Source organism: Trichomycterus rosablanca, chromosome 8 (genome assembly GCF_030014385.1).
Source record: "Trichomycterus rosablanca isolate fTriRos1 chromosome 8, fTriRos1.hap1, whole genome shotgun sequence".
Lineage (NCBI taxonomy): Eukaryota > Metazoa > Chordata > Actinopteri > Siluriformes > Trichomycteridae > Trichomycterus > Trichomycterus rosablanca.
Window position 1 is genome coordinate 38373163 of NC_085995.1, and position 25375 is coordinate 38398537.

At 42.7% G+C, this 25375-nt stretch overlaps 1 protein-coding gene across 1 annotated transcript in view; it reads left to right on the forward strand.

Annotated features, from left to right (window-relative positions):
- Positions 1-25375, forward strand: part of mgat4b (alpha-1,3-mannosyl-glycoprotein 4-beta-N-acetylglucosaminyltransferase B) — a 187292-nt gene that overhangs the window by 139962 nt on the left and 21955 nt on the right. Inside the window, exons 6-9 of the mRNA XM_063000866.1 lie at positions 1650-1763; positions 8284-8359; positions 10518-10632; positions 25119-25249. Of these exons, the coding sequence (XP_062856936.1) occupies positions 1650-1763; positions 8284-8359; positions 10518-10632; positions 25119-25249 (436 nt within the window). The remainder of the gene's footprint in view (positions 1-1649; positions 1764-8283; positions 8360-10517; positions 10633-25118; positions 25250-25375) is intronic.

The following is a 25375-nucleotide window of genomic DNA, read 5'->3' on the forward strand; positions in this document are numbered from 1 at the left end:
GTTTGTTAGTGTGTATATGTATAGATGAGAGTCTTTGTATGTGTGTGTTTGTTAATGTGTGTATATGTATAGATGAGAGTGTGTGTATATGTGTGTGTTTGTTAGTGTGTATATGTATAGATGAGAGTCTTTGTATGTGTGTGTTTGTTAATGTGTGTATATGTATAGATGAGAGTGTGTGTATATGTGTGTGTTTGTTAGTGTGTGTATATGTATAGATGAGAGTGTGTGTATATGCGTGTGTTTGTTAATGTGTGTATATGTATAGATGAGAGTGTGTGTATATGTGTGTGTTTGTTAGTGTGTATATGTATAGATGAGAGTCTTTGTATGTGTGTGTTTGTTAATGTGTGTATATGTATAGATGAGAGTGTGTGTATATGTGTGTGTTTGTTAATGTGTGTATATGTATAGATGAGAGTGTGTGTATATGCGTGTGTTTGTTAATGTGTGTATATGTATAGATGAGAGTGTGTGTATATGTGTGTGTTTGTTAGTGTGTATATGTATAGATGAGAGTCTTTGTATGTGTGTGTTTGTTAATGTGTGTATATGTATAGATGAGAGTGTGTGTATATGTGTGTGTTTGTTAGTGTGTATATGTATAGATGAGAGTCTTTGTATGTGTGTGTTTGTTAATGTGTGTATATGTATAGATGAGAGTGTGTGTATATGTGTGTGTTTGTTAGTGTGTATATGTATAGATGAGAGTCTTTGTATGTGTGTGTTTGTTAATGTGTGTATATGTATAGATGAGAGTGTGTGTATATGTGTGTGTTTGTTAGTGTGTATATGTATAGATGAGAGTCTTTGTATGTGTGTGTTTGTTAATGTGTGTATATGTATAGATGAGAGTGTGTGTATATGTATAGATGAGAGTGTGTGTATATGTGTGTGTTTGTTAATGTGTGTATATGTATAGATGAGAGTGTGTGTATATGCGTGTGTTTGTTAATGTGTGTATATGTATAGATGAGAGTGTGTGTATATGTATAGATGAGAGTGTGTGTATATGTGTGTGTTTGTTAATGTGTGTATATGTATAGATGAGAGTGTGTGTATATGTGTGTGTTTGTTAATGTGTGTATATGTATAGATGAGAGTGTGTGTATATGCGTGTGTTTGTTAATGTGTGTATATGTATAGATGAGAGTGTGTGTATATGTGTGTGTTTGTTAATGTGTGTATATGTATAGATGAGAGTGTGTGTATATGCGTGTGTTTGTTAATGTGTGTATATGTATAGATGAGAGTGTGTGTATATGTGTGTGTTTGTTAATGTGTGTATATGTATAGATGAGAGTGTGTGTATATGCGTGTGTTTGTTAATGTGTGTATATGTATAGATGAGAGTGTGTGTATATGTGTGTGTTTGTTAATGTGTGTATATGTATAGATGAGAGTGTGTGTATATGTATAGAGGAGAGTGTGTGTATATGGGTGTGTTTGTTAATGTGTGTATATGTATAGATGAGAGTGTTTGTTCATCTGTGTACATGTATATATGTGTGTGGGTGTGTGTTGTCCATGTGTGTATATGCATAGATGGGAGTGTGTATGTTTGAGTATGGATGTGTTTATGAACATATATTTGTATATGTATAGATGAGTGTGTGTGCTTCATCACGTCTATTGTTTTTCTCTCTCAGGTTTCCAGCAGAGATCCAGTCGGGGCTGTTGGAGATCATCTCTCCATCGTTACACTTCTACCCCGACTTCTCTCACCTCAAAGAGTCATTCGGCGACCCCAAGGAGCGAGTCCGGTAATGAAAGCGCCCCCTGCAGTGTGTGTGTGTGTGTGTGTGTGTGTGTGTGTGTGTGTGATTGAGTGACATGAGCGTGCACTATCTGCTGTGCCATTTGATTTAATGCCCCACTGCACACTGGACGATGATAGAGAGGCTCAGTCACACACACACACACACACACACACACACACACACACATACACACACACACACACACACACACACACACACACACACACAGCATATTGGCAGAGCATCTCTGAGCGTACCCAATCATAGTAACCTTCTCTGACAATCATGTTTTCACACACACACACACACACACACACACACACACACACACACACACACACACACACACACGGCTTGTGGTGAAACTCTGTCCTACACCCTGCATGACAAATCAGCTATGATTGATGTCCAGGGTGCAGAAGATCCCAGCTTTACTACCTGACCTGATCACTCACCAATAAATAAATAAATATTTATTTATTTATTTATTTATTTATTTATTTATTTATTTATTTATTTATTATCTATTTATTTATTCATCGATTTATCTATTTATTTATTCATCTATTTATCTATTTATTTATTTACCTATTTATTTATTATCTATTTATTTATTTATTATGTATTTGTTTATTATCTATTTATTTATTTATCTATTTATTTATGTATTATCTATTATTTACTTATTTATCTATTTATTTATTTATTTATTTATCTATCTATTCATTTATGTATTAATTTATCTGTTTATTTATTTATGTATTTATCTATCTATCTATCTATCTATCTATCTATCTATCTATCTATCTATCTATCTATCTATCTATCTATTTATTTATTTATTTATTATCTATTGATTTATTTATCTATTTATTTATTTACCTATTTATTTATTATCTATTTATTTATTTGTCTATTTATTATTTATTTATTTATTTATTTATTATCTATTTATTTATTTATCTATTTATTTATGTATTATCTATTTATTATTTATTTATTTATTATTTATTTATCTATTTATTTATTTATCTATTTATTTATTATTATTTATTTATCTATTTATTAGGATTTTTGCGTCATGTTTTACACACTTTGGTTACAATCATGACAGGACAGGTAGTTACTCCTTACACAAGATTCATCAGTTCACAAGTTTGGACTGTGGGAGGAAACCGGAGCACCCGAAAAAAAAACCACACAGACACGGGGAGAACATGCAAACTTCAAACAGAAAGGACCCGGATCGCCCCAACTGGGAATCGAACCCAGGAAAGTCTTGCTGTGAGGCGACAGTGCTACCCACAGAGCCAATACTAAAACCGTCTAACTGTAAAGCATGGTGGAGGGAGCGTCAGGCTTTGAGGCTGCTTGCTAAGAAAACAATGCATTTAAGGTCAGAGCAACATAGATGCATTTTACGTCATCCTACACTCCCGAGAAGAGGGCGTGTCTAAATTCTTAAATTCCTTAAAATTATCCTACTGAAGCGCCTTAATTCTGAGTGATGATCTGACTGAATGACGAGGGAGCGTTTAATTTGTATAAAGGTGTAATTATATAAGTGTCGTTTATTTGTAAATTCAGGCTCGTCAGGGACAGTTTAAGTGTTTTCAGTACACGGAGGGAGACGTTAGCTGCCTCAGCCCATCGGTTTGAATTTATTGAGGCTAACTGTGTTAGCTTAGTAAGCTAAAACTGCAGTGACGTAATGGTGCATCTGAATAATCTGCCTTATGAGTTTGATGTTGTATTAGAATCCTCTCTACTGAGGCAGCTGATCAGGCAGGTAGTTGGCAGCGAGGCAGCTCACTAGGTTTTCAGACAGACCCAGTGACTGTATGAAGCCTGGAGCTGTGCAGCATCATTAGTGACCTCGTTTGTCGGGACTAATAACAAAAAAAAAAATTTACATTAAACTCTGTTAGTTTTGCCTCCTGAAATGAAGCGTTCTGGATCACTTCAGGTCAACCAGTCAGGGGCGGAAGGGCACCGGTGGGCAAATCCATCCCCAAATCGAACAGGACAACCAATCAATCGGCAATCAAGCGGACGGGCGGATCGATAGTGCATCAGCGAGACGGGCGAGAATCTATTCCGCTCCGGCACGGTCTGGATTCCTGCTCTGCGTCGCTTCACCATGCAAACGTCTCGTTTTTTCCTGCGTTTACGACCTTAATAGCAGGTTCTGGATCGATGAGGTTGGAACGGTTCTCATTATCTGTGTCTGGAACCGTTAGAGGAGTGAAAGTGACGGTGCTGAAGGTGCTAAAGTGGATCTGTCTGCTTCAGACATGATAACTTTATTTATTGCACCTCTTCATGCTGGTCAGGGTAGCAGTGGGTCTGACTTAAACCCAGAATCATTGGAAGGTGCAATGCAGTTACACACACAGGACAGGACGGCAATCCATTACATCAATCCATGCTCAATCATGTCTGTGTAGACGCCAACCGGTTGATAGCACGATAGCAGGTTGTGGGCTGGTGTGTTTTACTGCTCTGCCACCCGAGCGCCACAAATTAATTGTCTAATTTGCTAAGGGGGGAAGTGGGGGGACTGGTTACAACAACTGATGGGATCACTGACTGATCTGAACAGTACACTAATCTCACGAGTGGAATATGTTTATGTATCAGTTTAACATCAGTATATTGAAGGGGGCATTTAGAGCATATATAGAGCAGCCATAACATTAAAACCACCTCCTTGTTTCTACACTCACTGTCCATTTTATCAGCTCCACTTACCATATAGAAGCACTTTGTAGTTCTACAATTACTGACTGTAGTCCATCTGTTTCTCTGCATGCTTTGTTAGCTCCTTTCATGCTGTTCTTCAATGGTCAGGACCCCCACAGGACCACCACAGAGCAGGTATTATTTAGGTGGTGGATTATTCTCAGCACTGCAGTGACACTGACATGGTGGTGGTGTGTTAGTGTGTGTTGTGCTGGTATGAGTGAATCAGACACAGCAGCGCTGCTAGAGTTTTTAAACACCTCACTGTCACTGCTGGACTCAAAATAGTCCACCAACCAAAAATATCCAGCCAACAGCGCCCCGTGGGCAGCGTCCTGTGACCACTGATGAAGATCTAGAAGACGACCGACTCAAACAGCAGCAATAGATGAGCGATCGTCTCTGACTTTACATCTACAAGGTGGACCAACTAGGTACGAGTGTCTGATAGAGTGGACAGTGAGTGGACACAGTGTTTAAAAACTCCACCAGCACAACACACACTAACACACCACCACCATGTCAGTGTCACTGCAGTGCTGAGAATGATCCACCACCTAAATAATACCTGCTCTGTGGTGGTCCTGTGGGGGTCCTGACCATTGAAGAACAGCATGAAAGGGGGCTAACAAAGCATGTAGAGAAACAGATGGACTACAGTCAGTAATTGTAGAACTACAAAGTGCTTCTATATGGTAAGTGGAGCTGATAAAATGGACAGTGAGTGTAGAAACAAGGAGGTGGTTTTAATGTTATGGCTGATCGGTGTATAATGTTTTTACGATCTTGTATTTTTAGCAAGCAGATTTAAAACTCATTGAAATCCGAAAACTGTGACGACATGCCTGTTTCACACAAGTGAAATTTCCTGATTTGTAGGGCAGGTGTAGCCTGGCGGTCAAGGTACTGGACTAGTAATCAGAAAGTTGCTGGTTCAAGCCCCATCACTGCCAGGTTGCTGCTGTTGGGCCCTTGAGCAAGGCCCTTAACCCTCAATTGTTCAGACTGTAGACTGTCACAGTACTGTAAGTAGCTTTGAATAAAGGCGTCTGCTAAATAATGTAAATGTAAAGTGATTTATTGAATCAGTTGAAATCCCCAAACTGTCATGAGCTGCCTGTTTCACACAAGCATTTGTAAACATGAAACCTCGACTGTATTTATATATACAGTGTATCACAAAAGTGAGTACACCCCTCACATTTCTGCAAATATTTCATTATATCTTTTCATGGGACAACACTATAGACATGAAACTTGGATATAACTTAGAGTAGTCAGTGTACAGCTTGTATAGCAGTGTAGATTTACTCTCTTCTGAAAATAACTCAACACACAGCCATTAATGTCTAAATAGCTGGCAACATAAGTGAGTACACCCCACAGTGAACATGTCCAAATTGTGCCCAAATGTGTCGTTGTCCCTCCCTGGTGTCATGTGTCAAGGTCCCAGGTGTAAATGGGGAGCAGGGCTGTTAAATTTGGTGTTTTGGGTACAATTCTCTCATACTGGCCACTGGATATTCAACATGGCACCTCATGGCAAAGAACTCTCTGAGGATGTGAGAAATAGAATTGTTGCTCTCCACAAAGATGGCCTGGGCTATAAGAAGATTGCTAACACCCTGAAACTGAGCTACAGCATGGTGGCCAAGGTCATACAGCGGTTTTCCAGGACAGGTTCCACTCGGAACAGGCTTCGCCAGGGTCGACCAAAGAAGTTGAGTCCATGTGTTCGGCGTCATATCCAGAGGTTGGCTTTAAAAAATAGACACATGAGTGCTGCCAGCATTGCTGCAGAGGTTGAAGACGTGGGAGGTCAGCCTGTCAGTGCTCAGACCATACGCCGCACACTGCATCAACTTGGTCTGCATGGTCGTCATCCCAGAAGGAAGCTGACGCACAAGAAAGCCCGCAAACAGTTCGCTGAAGACAAGCAGTCCAAGAACATGGATTACTGGAATGCCCTGTGGTCTGACGAGGCCAAGATAAACTTGTTTGGCTCAGATGGTGTCCAGCATGTGTGGCGGCGCCCTGGTGAGAAGTACCAAGACAACTGTATCTTCCCTACAGTCAAGCATGGTGGTGGTAGCATCATGGTCTTGGGCTGCATGAGTGTTGCTGGCACTGGGGAGCTGCAGTTCATTGAGGGAAACATGAATTACAACATGTACTGTGACATTCTGAAACAGAGCATGATCCCCTCCCTTCGAAAACTGGGCCTCATGGCAGTTTTCCAACAGGATAACGACCCCAAACACAACCTCCAAGATGACAACTGCCTTGCTGAGGAAGCTGAAGGTAAAGGTGATGGACTAAACCCAATTGAGCACCTGTGGCGCATCCTCAAGTGGAAGGTGGAGGAGTTCAAGGTGTCTAACATCCACCAGCTCCGTGATGTCATCATGGAGGAGTGGAAGAGGATTCCAGTAGCAACCTGTGCAGCTCTGGTGAATTCCATGCCCAGGAGGGTTAAGGCAGTGCTGGATAATAATGGTGGTCACACAAAATATTGACACTTTGGGCACAATTTGGACATGTTCACTGTGGGGTGTATTCACTTATGTTGCCAGCCATTTAGACATTAATGGCTGTGTGTTGAGTTATTTTCAGAAGACAGTAAATCTACACTGCTATACAAGCTGTACACTGACTACTCTAAGTTATATCCAAGTTTCATGTCTATAGTGTTGTCCCATGAAAAGATATAATGAAATATTTGCAGAAATGTGAGGGGTGTACTCACTTTTGTGATACACTGTATGTGGGATTTTATATTCATATTTATATATTTTTGCAGTAGTGCCGTATATTTTTGCAGTAATGCCGCTTCCGAAAAGAGCATACGGAGCACAAACTGAAAATAACCACACGCTAAATACAGATACAAACAAGAGCACCATTGTTTACCGTTCTCATCTGTGAGCTGTGTGGCGTTTTTAATCTTCTGTGTGTGTGTGTGTGTGCACCCACTCAATTTTTATGCAAAAAAATTCAACAATGTTCCTCCCAAACTAGTTGTATCCAATTCTACCTCCACTCCAGCACGTCGTTCTGACCGAGGAGAGTCGTGACTAGCACGCCCCCTCCGACACGTGTGCAGTACCAACTGCATCTTTTCACCTGCATGAATCCAGGTGGATTCATATGGAGATCCATATCGTGCACGGAGACTCACATGCCTAACTCTAAACAGCCAGCAGAGGTCGTACCTGCAGTGTTTATGAGGAATCCCTATGCCCCTCCCTCTCTCGAACAAGCCAGTCTTGTTCGTGTAGGTGCCCGACGGGCCGATAGCAGAGCTGAGATTCAAACCCGCGGCTAGCGTGTTTTACCGCTGCACCACCCAAGTGCACATTTTATTTGTTTTTTTATTTATTTATAAATTTTTATGCATTTTCTCCCCGTTTTCCTCCTGATTTAGCACACTCAGTTTGTCTTCCACTGCTGAGGGGTACCAGATTGCATCCGAGGAGAGCATGTTGCTGTACACGCCTCTTCCGACACGTGTACAGCCCTCCTCTTCTCGCCCCTGCATTCTACACAGGCGTCTCTTCCGCCAATCAGGGTCCTTACACAGCGTATGAAGACCTCACCCACACATAGTCCGGTCATCCCACCCTAGCAGATACTGTGGCCAATTAGTATCTGCTGCAAGCACTGCCAATTATGCCCGCCAGATTTTCGAACTTGAGTTTCGAACTGAGGAGTTTAGAATCTCGGCGCTGATGTGCTGGTGGAATATCCCTTAAAATCTTCTCTGTGTTCTGTTTTTTTGCAGTTGGCGGACCAAGCAGAACCTGGACTACTGCTTCCTGATGATGTACGCTCAGTCCAAAGGGACGTACTACGTGCAGGTATGATAGCGTCTGTTTTATATTAGCTCAACGTATATTTATTATCTTTATACAACTGCATCAACTGCTGGTGTTCATTTGGCTAAATGCAAAACATTTTTGATTCCTAGGATGTGTTGGATTGGTTTCATCATATTATTATTACTATTACTATTAGCACCTATTATTATTGTTATTATTATTATTAGTGGGTGCTTTGGTGTCAAATAAGATCTCAAATCAACTACTCAGATCCATCAGCATCGACTTTAGGTGTGTCCGTGTGCAAAACGCCGGGCGTTTAGGCTTAAGCTTGATGGGTGAACAAACCCAGCTGCTGACATCTGCCCCCCGTTGAACTTATCTGCACGCACACTTGAACACACCCTCGCATCACAGGCACAATAAAGAAAATACTGTGTATGTAAGAAAATGAGTTTTGAATGTACACGGTGCTGTGGACGCAACAGGAATGAAAGATGTTTGCATTTATAATTATGACTGAATACAATTTGGGTCTTGCTCGGGGGTCCAACAGTGGAAACTTGGTGATAGTGAGTCTTAAACCGGCAGTGTTATGAGTAAGTGGCCGCATTAGTGTCCGCAGTAGTGGGCGCATTAGTGGGCGCATTAGTGGGCTCAGTAGTGTCCACATTAGTGTCCGCAGTAGTGGGCTCAGTAGTGTTCGCATTAGTGTCCACAGTAGTGGCCGCATTAGTGTCCGCAGTAGTGGGCGCAGTCGTGTCCACAGTAGTGTCTGCAGTAGTGGGCGCAGTCGTGTCTGCATTAGTGGCCACAGTAGTGGGCGCAGTCGTGTCCACAGTAGTGTCCAAAGATGGTACTTGATAGAGGATAAATAAATATCAGGCATCTACACTCTGTGGCCAAAAGTATTTGGACACTTGACCATGTGCTTTTGGACGTACCATTTTAAAAACATATGCTATTAAAATAGAGTGACCTATGAGTATCTTTTCAGCTAAAACAGCAACCACTCTTTTGAGAAGGCTGCTCACAAGATTTTAAAGTACAGTAGAACCTTGAGTTATGAACGGTTTACCATACGAACATTTTGGGTTACGAACGATCTTTTTCAACTTAACGTACGAACAAATTTCAGATTACGAACCGAAATTCGCAAAACACGTGAAGTTGAAGTTCACTCCGACCGTCTGTCTCTCTCTCTCTATATATATATACATATACAGTGAGTGAACATTCGGACAGTGGACGGTGTTTTTTCAGTGTGGGAGGTCTGGCACGGATTAATTCTGTTTACATTATTTCTTATGGGAAAAATAGGCTAAACTAACGAACATTTTGACTTAAGAACAGCCCTTCGGAATCAATTACATTCGTAAGTCAAGGGTCCACTGTATGTCTGTGGGAATTTGCGCCTTAACTTTGCACACTGTAAAGCGCTACAGTACACTTTATGAAAAAGGAATCAGATTTGTGATCACATTGTTTTTTTCTATTCGCTCTGTAGATAGTGGACAGTAAAGTATGCTGTGCTTAAAGGGCATTGGTAACCAAACACACACAGGCGATGATGATGCTGCCGGTGTGAACACAGGGCGATCAGCGATTCGGGCGACAAGAGGCATCAAGATCTGAACGTAGCGTTAGGGCCGAGTAAGAAGCATTGTGTTTACTATTACGAAAGTACAAACGGTGGTTTGGTGGACTGCATAACCAACACACTGTCCACAGTCTCCGTCCACCCGGCGAGTGCTGCAAACGTGTTTCAGTGTGTTACAGAATCCCGCTCTGATGAGTTTTTACACATCTTAGAGAACCTCTTTATTATGTGTCTTATTTTTCCTCCCTTCCGGTCCGTCTTTCTGCACTTTGGGTTGGTTTTGTTGTCTGTGGATGATATTGTTTCCCATGGCACCGTTACACTCTGAGCACACCCAGTCTGTTGTAATCCCACACCGGCCTCTGATTTTGGTTTAATTGGACCCATTGGCACGGCGGAGCGCCGACACGGCTGAATTACAGCGATTGTTCAGCGTTTAGGCATCAAAAGGGCAGCATGAGGACGGATATAATAGAAAGTGCACGGCTAGATGACGATGATATTTCAAATAATTTAGTCAGACGTTCGGTTCAGTGCACTGTATTGTCTAACATCTCTCTCTCTCTCTCTCTCTCTCTCTCTCTCTCTCTCTATCAGCTAGAGGACGACATTGTCGCTCGGCCAAATTACTTCACCACCATGAAGAATTTTGCTCTCCAGCAGCCGTCGGAGGAGTGGATGATCCTCGAGTTCTCCCAGCTCGGCTTTATCGGTGAGTGACTTACACGCACTGACGTCCAGTCTATATACAATTAAATTAGATTCAATTCAGCTTTATTGTCATTATACCAATACAGGGCTGTACAGTATAACGAAACACTGTCAGACTACCTCTCAGGTACAGATATAAAATCACAATAGTGCAAAAAACAATAGGTGCATACAGTCAATACAAAACATCTTCAAGGTTTGAGGTAGCATTAAAGTATAAACTACACTGGTCAGCCATAACATTAAAACCACCTCCTTGTTTCTACACTCACTGTCCATTTTATCAGCTCCACTTACCATATAGAAGCACTTTGTAGTTCTACAATTACTAACTGTAGTCCACTTGTTTCTCCACAGGATCATTCTCAGCGCTGCAGTGACACTGACATGGTGGTGGTGTGTTAGTGTGTGTTGTGCTGGTATGAGTGGATCAGACACAGCAGCGCTGCTGGAGTTTTTAAATACCGTGTCCACTCACTGTCCACTCTATTAGACACGCCTACCTAGTTGGTCCACCTTGTAGATGTAAAGTCAGAGACGATCGCTCATCTATTGCTGCTGTTTGAGTCGGTCATCTTCTAGACCTTCATCAGTGGTCACAGGACGCTGCCCACGGGGCGCTGTTGGCTGGATGTTTTTGGTTGGTGAACTATTCTGAGTCCAGCAGTGACAATAAGGGGTTTAAAAACTCCAGCAGTGCTGCTGTGTCTGATCCACTCATACCAGCACAACACACACTAACACACCACCACCATGTCAGTGTCACTGCAGTGCTGAGAATGATCCACCACCTAAATAATACCTGCTCTGTGGGGGTCCTGACCATTGAAGAACAGGGTGAAAGTGGGCTAACAAAGCATGCAGAGAAACAGATGGACTACAGTCAGTAATTGTAGAACTACAAAGTGCTTCTATATGGTAAGTGGAGCTGATAAAATGGACAGTGAGTGTAGAAACAAGGAGGTGGTTTTAATGTTATGGCTGATCGAAGTATATTAGAAATAAATAAATTAGTTACGTTTACCAGTCATAGACAATGCTTGTCACTCACTGATCTCCATTATCCCCCGTCTCTGTGCAGTGCCATCAACCAGCCAGCAGGGGTCGTAACTCCAGCCAATCTCCCGATAGCAAAGCTGTCCTTATATTATTACTGTACTTTATTAAGCGTTGCAGCTTTACTTGCTATACAGTAATCCCTCCTCGAAGGTGAAAATCCGCGAAGTAAAAACTATGTGTTTATATGGTTATTTTTATATATTTTTTATATATTTTAAGCCCTTATAAACCCTCCCACACTCTTATAAACATTTCCCACACAATTATACAGCATAAAGCGGAATGTAACGCTTCTCTCCTTCGCTGAGCCAATCAGCACCCAGGATACTTAACCGCGTGCTCTGATTTGGTAGCTTCTCAGCCATCCGCCAATAGTGTCCCGTGTATGAAGTCAACTGGGCAAACCAACTGAGGAAGCATGTATCAGAAATAAAAAGCTCACAGAAATCCGCGAACCAGCGAAAAATCCGCGATTTATATTTAGATATGCTTGCATATAAAATCCGCGATAGAGTGAAGCCGCGAAAGGCGAAGCGCGACATAGCGAGGGATTACTGTACTCTGTAATGCTGGTGCAAAAGAGTGCTAATTTATCAGCAAATACAATCCATCATAAGACAATCAATGCTAAGTTTAAAGGTGCGACAGACCAGTCTCGGCGCCATGAAAACCAGTTTAACCCAAATGTGTAGCTAAATAATGAGAATCAATCCTCCAAACAGTGTGTATGTTTAATTTCAGAGCATGAGTGAAGATTATTGTGCATTTACAGTAAACAACCTGCTTCACGCTGAATTATTGTAGCTCTTTATGTACAGAGACGCTTTGACACCTGATTAATCTTCTCGTTTTTTATCTCCGCACTGATATTTACACCAAAGCTGAAAGCAATAGAGCCGTAAAGCGCCGCGGCAGTGACTCACGCTCCTGAAAAGGGCACATTTTTTAAAATAAACCCTTTATCAGGGAACACGGAGAGCCGCCCTGCGTTTCTACTGAAGCGCGTCCTTCATTAGCAGCCAGCAGGTCAGCCGATAGATTCATCACATTCCGCTTGATATGATGACTAATTATCTTAATGAGGGTGATTAATGCTGGATCTGCGGGCGATGGGAACAGGTAACACTGGCATGCTGGGAGCTGGCAGGGAGTCGTAGCAGGCTTGGCACCGTATGGGTTTGAGTGTGTATGAAGAGCTCGGCGTTGGTGGACTTGTAGTAGCGATGTAGCCTATGAAGGTGGTTTAGCATGATTACGGATTTAATACAAACTTACACCATGTGGTCAAAATGATGGGGGTACCGGGCCGCTCAGGTGGCGCAGCGGTAAAAACACACGCTGGAACCAGAGCTGGGATCTCAAATACATCGTATCGAATCTCAGCTCTGACTGCCGGCTAAGGCTGAGCAACCACATGAACAACGATTGGCCTGTTGTTCAGATATGGGCGGGACTAAGCCGGATGGAGTCTCTCTCTCATTTACATTTACATTTTCAGCATTTAGCAGACGCTTTTATCCAAAGCGACTTACACACAATGAGCGGAACACAATGAGCAATTGAGGGTTAAGGGCCTTGCTCAGGGACCCAACAGTGGCAACTTGGTGGTGGCGGGGCTTGAACCGGCAATCTTCTGTTTACTAGTCCAGTACCTTAACCACTGAGCTATCACTAATGACTCTCATGACTGGTGCAATTACGACCTCTGCTGGCTGATTGATGGGGCCTGCACAGAGATGAGAAAAGAGTGCTCTCAGGGTGTGTCTCTCCGTACACAACGCTGAGCTGCACTGCACATGCATCAGGTGAAAAGATGCATACGGCTGCTGCACACGTGTCGGAGGGGGCGTGGGTTAGCTTTGTTCTCCTCAATCAGAGCAGGGATCGGCATTGGTGGAGAGGAAGCATGATGCAATCGGGCAATTGGACGTGATAAAAAGGGAGAAAATGCATAAATAAAATAACATTAAAAAAAAATTATGCAGGGGTACCCTGTCTATGTGCCGTTCTGCCGAATGGGTGCCATTTTGCTCTGATTGAGGAGAACAAAGCTAACCCACGCCCCCTCCGACACGTAGGCAGCAGCCGTATGCATTTTTTCACCTGCATTAGGTGAGTGCTGATGCGGATCAGCACTGTGTTCAGAGACACACACCCTGATCAACGCACTCCTTCCTCGCCCCTGCGCAGGCGCCCTCGATCTTTCAGTCAAACTATGGATACTAATCATTACAGTTCTGCAAGTGGAAATCTTCAATAGGAGACATCTGGACTGCAGGCAGGCCGGTCAAGCACACACACTCTGTGTCAAAGCCACACTTGTACAGCACTGTGTACGGAGACACACACACTGATAAACGCACTCCTTCCCCGCCCCTGCGAAGGCGCCATCAATCAGCCAGCAGAGGTCGTAGTGCATCAGTTACGAGGAACCCTATCCAGCTTACTATAACCCAGTGATGTATAAAGTACCTGAAGGCCATACTTGAGTAAAAGTACAAGAATCTTATGAGAAATTTACTTTGCTAGAAGTAAAAGTCACCTTTTAGAATATTACTTGAGTAAAAGTCTAAAAGTATCTGATGTTTAATGTACTTAAGTATCAAAAGTAATTTGATATTAAATGTAGTATTAAAAGTAGAAGTAAAAGTAAATGCTGTTAGTATAAATGGAAGCGGTCATTTTAAATATAAAGATTGTTCTTTTAAGCCTGTAAACCACCTTAACAATTAACCTGTTTTCTTCCTTTCATCTGAACATGATTTGTGCCAATTCATGATCATAATCAACTGTTGACATCACCTGTTTGAAATCACGTCATTATTTAGTTGTTTTTTTAACTTACTACTAGCCCTAAATATTCCTGTTCCAACGTTTTTAGAATGTGAGTCGATGTAAATGTAAAAAACACTGCATCTATTTTATTTGCATTTTCTATACTGTCTCATTTTTTTATTTGGGTAGTATATTTCAATAACAAAAAAATAATTTTGGCATAATTAATTTAAAGCAAAACTGAAGAGAGTTTAACAAATCGTGTGGCACTTTTATCCCTTTAATGATCTGTTCAACCATTATTTTAAATCAAAATATTTGAGTAAAATAAGCTGTATGTAAATAATATTCTTTGGGGCCGTATCTACTCACTGAATGGCATGTGTTAAACTAAAAAAATATTGGTATTCTTACTTTAAGAAAACACCATTTCTAACTTGAAGCCAACAGCTGAAAAATCATTAATAATAAGTTGGATAAGCTGAGTTCTTGTTGAGATGATTAAAGGGTTAAAGACGTGCTGCATGTTCCTCAGCACCATGAATCTCTCCTCCGGTCTAATACAGAAGTTATCTGAGGAAATATCTGTCCGTAGGTGAGTTTTTAAAAATAATGGACTTCATGAGTTTTGCAGTCAATGAATTCCAAACAAATGTAATGATTTATGAAACGTTTTATTTGTGGTTCGAATGTAATCGGTAAAAATGGTAGGTAGATATCTGAACAATGTTAATGCTAATAATATTAATAAACGCTGATGCTGCAGCTTTACTTTGTTAATCATTGTTAACTTACATCAGTGTGTTGGACGGGGAGCTTCTGAAATGTCCATATTTGCGTGTGTTTGGGTGAACGACGCACTTTTAGAAAACTCCGAGCTTGTAGAGAACGTTTGCACATGCGCATTAATGTGTTTAACCACCGTCTAACTTACAGGCTCAGATTCACCAAACCAGCGTGCAGTCCGTCACACATCTCACATCATTTAACTTTCATTCTGTAGTAACGAGTAACGAATTTACATACACTGAATGTAACGGAGTAAAAGTACACAATTTCTTTAGAAAATGTAGTGGAGTAAAAGTGAAAGTTGCTGAAAATTTTTATACTCCAATAAAGTACAAGTACTTAAAAAAACTATTTAAGTACTGTAACTTATTACTTTGTTACTATACACCACTGCTACAACCCCACCCTTATATGAACAACAGGCCAATCGTTGGTCATGTGGCCGCTCAGCCCAGCCGGGTGGCACAGCTCAGATTCGATACGATGTATTCGAGATCCCAGCTCCGGTGTGCTAGTGTGTGTTTTACAGCTATTCATATGAACCTTCCTGCTTATGCATCTGTATTCTCTCAAGTGAGCGTACACACGAGCGCTTCCTCTGCAGCCTCGATCCCGACACCGTGTTAAAACTGAAACATCAAGTCGATTGATAGTTACACACACACACACACACACACCAGCTGGCGTGGAGCCGTTTTCAGATCTCTAATTATCTCTTTCTGTCACCTGTCACAAACGCTAAAACCCCCTCCCGCACATCTCGACCTGTCTCAGCCAGACGAGTTATTTAGAAGCGGAGCGGCAGACGGACCCCGGTGGCTCTTTCCCGCCCGCGGCGCTGTCATTTATTGTGGCAGTTAGCATAGCGACCCGAGCTAACAGATCCACTTCCTGCTGCCAGACGGAGGATCACGTCTCACTCCACCCCTCTCCTCTGGCTGTTAACTGAAGTGGTGAAGGGTCGACAGCCATGACTGAGCCTCTCTCACATACACACACACATAAACACACATTTAAACACACACACACACACACACACGCTTTTGCTTTTATCTGTCATGACGCGCATATTGCATCCGAGAATTTGATTTGTTCCCAATAATAAAGTAGTAATGAATATAAATAAGCACACACACACACAGTGGGGCCCAACAAAGTTCTCTGGAAAAAAGGAAAGGAAACCCAGAATGAGCCAAGGGCGGCGATGCACGAGCGGCACCACAATCCACCAGCTGGTGTAGCCTTCGCCCAGTGTGAGTCCAAACCTGGGGCACACTCCCTAAAAATACCATCACGCAGAATCTGGGGCAGCTCGCTTGTCCAGGGCCGTGACACAGGCTGACTGGCTGACACATTAAACTTGACCGGACTGGCAAAAGCCTGGACTGGACCGAGTCTGGCAGGTTTGCCAATAGAGGAGCTGGCAAATCTGTGAGAAAGGAACCGTGATTAATGGAAACTCCTCCACCTGAAGTGAAATAACGCTTTAACAGTGACTGTCAGTTAATAGGCAGTTGTAGCCCAGCTGGACTAGCTGGTACTGGACTAGTAATCGAAAGGTCACTGCATCAAGTTCCACCACTGCCAGGTTGGCACTGTTGGACCTTTGAGCAAGGCCCTTAACCCTTAATTGCTTGGACAATATACTGTCACAGTACTGTAAGTCTGTGTAAATGTCAAGATGCATCAGATACATCAATTATCTGCACCTCCATGTGCAACTCCACGTGCTGACCATAAATGGCATGGCAGAAGGACATGATTCTGTCATATTGTAGCTTAGCCCACCTGCGTAAAACACTTTAACCAACAAGTCAAGTCAAATTTGCGTATTTGTATAGCACTTTTTTTTACACTAGACATTGTCACAAAGCTACTTCACAGCATCCAGAACAAAAAAACTCTTGTTGAGGGCGACAGTGGCAAGTAAAAGCTTCCATAAAATTACATGGAAGAAACCTTGAGAGGAACCAGACTCATCAAGGACCTCAGCAGGGGCCCACATCTTCTAGGGTGGTTATTTTAATGAATTAAACAAACTAATGAAAAGAAAATGAATGAGAGCTCTTCATCATTCAGACCAGTAAAGTCTAATGGTGCGTTTTGGACAGTAGCAGGAGCAGCACTACTGGCACGGCAGCCTCAAACTTGCATCGTTCAGTCTCAGGTGGGTCAAAAGGTTCCCATCAGAAGCACATAGTTAAAATATGGTATGAAATCATTGATGTCAGAGATTTGCAGAGAACAGCGTGAGATTTTGCTCTCTAATTATTACAGCATAACTATAAAAAAGAACTGGGAGGTAACACAGGACGTCAGCGCCCACCACCCCACCGTCAACGAACCTGAGTGATCGTACGAGAGAGGCAGAACGACAGCAAACCAACATTCCTGATTGCCACAGATATCTATGACTTTGAACCCCCAAGCTCTGAGCCTTTTATCTATAGGGGTTGGATCGGAACCGCACACAGTTGGGCGAAATCATTAACACAAAATCATACAATATTGCATAATGTATTGAAAGGGAAAAAGCAAAATCAAAAAGGTTAGACAGTATTCACTTGCAGCTGGAGACAGATTTTGTAGACGTGTTGGATAACAAACAACGAAGATACTAGAGGGTATGCAGAACTTTACGGCATATCATATCGATTTTCTACACGAGTGGCCACTGCAGGAGCATCTGCAGGAGATTATTGTAGCGCGTATCGCTGGCCCGGGGAAAATCGAAACTCAGAAAAGTGCAGAACACGGTTTCTGCTGGATGTTTGTTTATGTGGGTTATCAGATTCCCATCGTAAAGTCAAAATATCATAAGACGATACACCGTAATCCCAAGAGCGTCTGTAAACTGTAAACTCCATCAATTATAGCCAGCAGTTAAGGTACTGAACTAGTAATTGAAAGGTCACTGGTTCAAGCCCCACTACTGCCAGGCTGGCACTGTTGGGCCCTTGAGCAAGGCCCTTAACCTCAATTGCTTAAACAATATTCTATCACAGTACTGTAATTCGCTTTGGATCTGCTAAATGCTGAAAATGTAAATGTAAATAGAGGAAAGAAAAGTAAATATTAGGAAAAGAGGATCAAAGCTGATTCGGAATCTACGAGGGATCTTCAAAAAGTTTCCGCACTTTTATATTTTGTTATAAGCGATGAGGGTGGGGGAGGAGTAATGATCGGTCGTGTCTGAGAGACACTTATAGTCCGGATTTAGCTCCATCTGATTTCCACCTTTTTGGACGCTCAAAGAAGCTTTAAGGGGAAGAAGATTTTCATGTGATGATGATGTGAAAGCAGCCCTGCATCAGTGGCTACGGCATTAAAAAGTTGGTACGATGCTGGAAAAAAAGTGATGGAGTTTGTTTTTGAAATTCTTAATAAATAGAGTGTGGAAACTTTTTGAAGATCCCTCGTAAATTCAGATAAACACAAGGGGGGTCGAAAAAAAAGATTTTTACTGTATGTGGATGTTAAACGTGAGCAGCAGATGTGAGACAGGAGCTCGTGCGGTTTGGTTCTGATGATGTAGGTTTTTATTTCGGTTCACTTCAGTGACTCTGGGTGTGTTCGAAAAGCTAGCGCTCTCTCTACATAGGCAGCATTTTACGTCATCCTGCGCGCGCTCCCGAGAAGGAGGCTGTTCGAAATCCTAGATGCCTTAATATCCTCACTACTGAGGCATCTTAATATTTCAATGTTATTTTGACTCAAGAACGAGTGAGCATCCGACGCTGCCTTGGTGATCAAGGCAATCCCAGAATTCACTGCGGGTCGGGTGCTCTTCTCTCACAGAAAAATTAACATGGCTGACGGTGCGGACAAACGAATGGAGTTATTTTCAAATGTAAATAAAATATCACTGATTTTTAACTTGTATTAACTTGTACCGAGTGTTTTTATTTGCAAGTTCGGGCTTGTCAGGAAATGTAACCGTTATCGGTACATGAAGGGAGATGTTATATTGACATGTTAGCGTGCTGTAGGGTTGCCAACTTTCAGAACTGGAAATAAGAAACACCCTGGGCTGGCGGGATGCCAAGTGTTTGCCGGGGGGGGTTGCACCTGTAAACAATATAACGGGTCTAACACCATCATAGGAACATTATTAAAATGTTTTATTTAGGCTGTTTAACATGTATTATTTTCATTCTTTATAATAATAAATCTGAACCATATTTTAGGTAAAACAACATAAAGAACATCATGTAACATTTTTTCTCAATAGTGAAAACAACATTTTTACATAATCCATCTTCACACTGACATGCAGCCCGGTTGTGGACTGCGTTGCTTAGGAGGGCATCAAGAAAATTGGGGGAGGGTTGGGGCAATGCCTACCCCAGCACCGGCCCTGCTTGTGTTACTTTAGTTTCGCCCTAAGCCGGATTCGAACCTAGGGCAGAAGAACGTGCACTATGCGCGCTGCCCACTGCGCTACTCAAACAGCGGAGTATTTATAGTGGTGGTAAATTCGGTTCATTTTATGCACTCGGGTTAATCTGAGTCACTCAGTAATGTGATCCGGTTCACTCGGGTCATTTGAGTCAGTTGAGTCACTTATACTGACGTTCTGATTGCGATTGATTTACTGCATTAAAATGCATCCAAATATCACTTGTGTTCTGTGCTCTCATCTTCTGTAAATAAATCCTTCTCTCTTAATTCTCTTGGCCCCTCACACTTCTCTTATCAGTGACAAGTTGACACTTTTTTTTAAGTAAAATCTTCATCATGGGGGAGAGGGGGGTGGACTCACCTACCAATCAGATGGGTATATTAATGGGTCAAGGGTTTAAAATTACCATGGGGGCTATAAGTGGTAAAGTACTAAAGTAGCCTGTAAGCATTTGCATTTTAATAATAATATAACTATATTTTGTTCTTTTGCTTACAAGAAAATATGCTGCATTACTAATCTATACCACTACTACTGATAATACAGTGTGTTTAACCGCTTGTTTATTGGAATATTTAACTTATTGCTTAGATTCACAGACTGGAGTGAAGTCGGTTCAGCCAAATCATCTGAGTCAGAGGTGTTTCCAGTGAGTCGGCTCACTCGCCTTGTGTACTGAGCAGCAGCCAGTCAGAGGACTCGTAGGATCCGGGTTCATTGAGATTTCGGACTCGTGATTCCTGATTCAGTACAAAGTTTCGAATCATTAACCCGGTTGATTCAGGAACCGCCCAGCTCTAGTATTGAACAGTCTAATCTGCAGCGTCTCTCTCCCATTGATAAAAATACGGAACAAAGCGCGTCCCGTATCAGTTCAATACGGAACGCGACATTTAGTTTCCAAATAAGGAACGATTCCGTATTTTACGGGACGGTTGGCAACCCTAGCGTGCTGTGCTACCTCAATCCATTGGTTTTAATGGCAAGATGCTAAATGCTAAACGCGAAACCCGATGGAATCGCTGTCTAAGTAGCGCGTTCGAGTAACCTGCTTTATAAGTCACTGACTTATTAGAATCCTCTCTACTGAGGCAGCTGCCTATGTAGGCAGTAAGGCAGCAAGGCAGCTCACCAGGTTTTCGAACACACCCAGTGTGTGTTTATTGAATTGATTTAGGAGAGCGGGGCGATCGTCTCTCGGAGGGGGTTTGAAGGTGAAAGTGCGCGCTGAGCTCACAGCCGAGAAGGATCGGGAGGATATTTGTTCCAAACATAGCTCTGAGATGCACTTGACCTTGGACCGACCTTGGACGGAGGTCTTCTCAAACCCGGAGGCTATTAAAGAGCGCACGCTAAAAGCTCGGGCTGGTGTAGAATCGATTAGCCGGTCCGTCCTCTAAACGACGTATTAACGCTTCGGCTCTCAGGGTCGTTCATTATGGTATTTATTAGGGCGCGTCCTCGTGTACCAGCGTGGATAAAAAGATGTAATAATATTCAATCATTCATTCATTCATTATCTGTTTCACAACTGCTTTATCCTGGTCAGGGTCACGGTGGGAACACACTGGACAGGTCGCCAGTCCATCACAGGGCAAACACACACACACACACACAGCTAGGGGCAATTTTGTATCTCTAGTTAACCTGACTGCATGTTTTCGGACTGTGCATTCTCTTTTGGACAAACATTCTCTCTCTCTTACATTCTCTTCCTCTCTCGCACTTTTTCTCTCTCTCAGATTTTCTCTCTCACATTCTCTCTACCTCTCTTGCCCTCACTTTCTCTCTCACATTCTGTCTTTCTCACATTCTGTCTCTCACATTCTGTCTCACATTCTCTCTAACTCTCTCTAATTCTCTCACTTTTTCTTTACCTCTCTCGTCCTTTCTCTTACATTCTCTACCTCTCTCGCCCTCACTTTCACTCACATAGTCTGTCTCTCTCACATTTTGTCTTTCACATTCTGTCTCACATTCTCTCTAACTCTCTCGCACTTACATTCTCTCACTTTTTCTTAACCTCTCTCGCCCTTTCTCTTACATTCTCTACCTCTCTCGCCCTCACTTTCTTTCACATAGTTTGTCTCTCTCACATTCTGTCTCTCACATTCTCTCTAACTCTCTCGAACTTACATTCTCTCACTGTTTCTTTACCTCTCTCGTCCTTTCTCTCACATTCTCTACCTCTCTCGCCCTCACTTTCTCTCACAGTCTGTCTCTCTTACATTCTGTCTCACATTCTGTGTCACATTCTCTCTAACTCTCTCGCACTTACATTCTCTCATTTTTTCTTTACCTCTCTTGTCCTTTCTCTCACATTCACTCTACCTCTCTCGCCCTTACTCTCTTGCACTCTCTCACATTGTCTCTCTCACACTCCTCTCACATTCTGTCTCTGACATTTTCTCTCACACATTCTCTCTACCTCTCTTGCTCTCTCTCCCTCTCTGTCTCACTTTCTCTCCCTCTTTGAACTGTGGGAGAAAACCGAAGCACCCAGAGGAAACCCACATGGACTCTAGTCAGAGCTTCTAGAATTTTATGCTCCTATATCTAGGCCTTGTGTACCTGTACCTGAATTTTAGCCGATGGTTATTTATGATTATGTAGTTTATCATGAATACAATACATGAGAAGCTGAAATAGATGGAGAACATGCTAAACTTCTCACAGACAGTAACCCAAGGCCAGGTTTAAAGCCTGTGTGCCGCCCACTCTACCTGCCGCATCACTGTTAGATTAGTATGTTAGCAGTGTGATATCGGGGAGCACTATTCAGATCTGACAGATACCTGTAAGTGTGTGTGTGTGTGTGTGTGTGTGTGTGTGTCTGTAATCAGATGGATTAGAGTCACTGTGTGTTGGTATTTGTATGTGTGTGTTGGTGTGTTTGTGTCTGTGTGTTGGTGTGTGTGTGTGTGTGTTTGTGTGAGTGCGTGTGTGTTGGTGTGTGTGTGTGTTTGTGTGAGTGCGTGTGTGTTTGTTTGTTGGTGTGTGTGTTGTGTGTTTTGGTGTGTGTGTGGTATGATATGTAAGTGCTGTGATTAGACTGTGTGTGTGTTTGTGTGTTGGTGTTTGTGTGTTATTTGGGTATCACTGCTGAACACACTGTACCGTACCGCCGCTCACTAACATTGATGTAATCAGACTGTTGCCATGGAGACGGTGTATGATCGGACGGGAGTGGTTGTGATGTGGTCGTTTTTAATCGTCTCGTGTTTCTGTTCGACTCTCAGGAGAAACACGACAAACATTCACCTGCGCATTCAATTAGAGTCCGACTGCAGGGTTTAGCTCTCTTATATTCTCTCTCTCACATTCTCTCACACACATTCTCTCTCTCACATTCTCTCTACCTCTCTCGCTCTTTCTCTCTGTGCTGTAACGTTTGTGTAGTGAACGTGTGTGCTGTTATGGTTGTTTACTTGCTCAAGGGCCCAACAGCAGCAACCTGGCAGTGGTGGGGCTTGAACCTCTTGATTACTAGTCCAGTACCACTAGGCTACAACTGCACTTCAACAGTTGTGTAGTGACCGTGTGTGTGTGTAGTTACAGTTGTGTAGTGACCGTGTGTGTGTGTAGTTACAGTTGTGTAGTGACCGTGTGTGTGTGTAGTTACAGTTGTGTAGTGACCATGTGTGTGTAGTTATGCTTGTGTAGTGACTGTGTGTGTGTAGTTACGGTTGTGTAGTGACCGTGTGTACTGTTACGCTTGTGTAGTGAACGTGTGTGTGTAGTTACGGTTGTGTAGTGAACGTGTGTGTGTAGTTACGGTTGTGCAGTGACCGTGTGTGTAGTTACGGTTGTGTAGTGATCGTGTGTGCTGTTACACTTGTGAAGTGACCGTGTGTGTGTGTAGTAACGGTTGTGTAGTGACCGTGTGTGTGTAGTTACGGTATTGTAGTGACCGTGTGTGTGTAGTTACGGTTGTGTAGTGAACGTGTGTACTGTTACGCTTGTGTAGTGAACGTGTGTGTGTAGTTACGGTTGTGAAGTGATTGTGTGTGTGTAGTTACGGTTGTGAAGTGACCGTGTGTGTAGTTACGCTTGTGTAGTGACCATGTGTGTGTAATTACGATTGTGTAGTGACCGTGTGTACTGTTACGCTTGTGTAGTGAACGTGTGTGTGTGTAGTTACGGTTGTGTAGTGACCGTGTGTGTATAGTTACGGTTGTGTAGTGACCGTGTGTACTGTTACGCTTGTGTAGTGAACGTGTGTGTGTGTAGTTACAGTTGTGAAGTGACCGTGTGTGTAGTTACGCTTGTGTAGTGACCATGTGTGTGTAGTTACGGTTATGTAGTTACCGTGTGTACTGTTACGCTTGTGTAGTGAACGTGTGTGTGTGTAGTTACAGTTGTGAAGTGACCGTGTGTGTAGTTATGCTTGTGTAGTGAATGTGTGTGTAGTTACGGTTGTGTAGTTACCGTGTGTGTAGTCACGGTTGTGTAGTGACCGTGTGTGTGTAGTAACGGTTGTGTAGTGACCGTGTGTGTGTAGTTACGGTTGTGTAGTGAACGTGTGTATTGTTACGCTTGTGTAGTGAACGTGTGTGTGTAGTTACGGTTGTGAAGTGACCGTGTGTGTAGTTACGCTTGAGTAGTGACCATGTGTGTGTAGTTACGGTTATGTTGTTACCGTGTGTACTGTTACGCTTGTGTAGTGAACGTGTGTGTGTGTAGTTACAGTTGTGTAGTGACCGTGTGTGTAGTTATGCTTGTGTAGTGAATGTGTGTGTAGTTACGGTTGTGTAGTGAACGTGTGTGTAGTTATGGTTGTGTAGTAAACGTATGTGTGTGTGTAGTTACCGTTGTGTAGTGACTGTGTGTGTGTAGTTACGGTTGTGTAGTGACCGTGTGTGCTGTTACACTTGTGTAGTAACGTGTGTGTGTAGTTACGGATGTGCAGTGACCGTGTGTACTGTTACACTTGTGTAGTGAACGCGTGTGTGTAGTTACGGTTGTGTAGTGATCGTGTGTGCTGTTACACTTGTGTAGTGACTGTGTGTGTGTAGTCACGGTTGTGTAGTGACCGTGTGTGTGTAGTTACGGTTGTGTAGTGACCGTGTGTGTGTAGTTACGGTTGTGTAGTGAACGTGTTTACTGTCACGCTTGTGTAGTGAACGTGTGTGTGTAGTTACGGTTGTGAAGTGACTGTGTGTGTGTAGTTACGGTTGTGAAGTGACCGTGTGTGTAGTTACGCTTATGTAGTGACCATGTGTGTGTAATTACGGTTGTGTAGTAACCGTGTGTACTGTTACGCTTATGTAGTGAACGTGTGTGTGTGTAGTTACGGTTGTGTAGTGACCGTGTGTGTATAGTTACGGTTGTGTAGTGACCGTGTGTACTGTTACGCTTGTGTAGTGAACGTGTGTGTGTAGTTACGGTTGTGAAGTGACTGTGTGTGTGTAGTTACGGTTGTGTAGTGACCATGTGTGTGTGTGTGTGTGTTTTTTCTGTAGGGAAGATGTTTAAGTCTCTGGATCTGTCTCTGATCGTGGAGTTTATACTGATGTTCTATAAGGACAAACCCATCGACTGGCTGCTCGACCACATCATGTGGGTGAAGGTCTGCAATCCAGAGAAGGACGCGGTACGTACACACACACGCACATACACACAATTACCCCCCCCCACACACACAAACACATACTGTATACACACACACACACACACACACAATTATCCCCCCCACACACACACATAGTTCGCTGTCTGG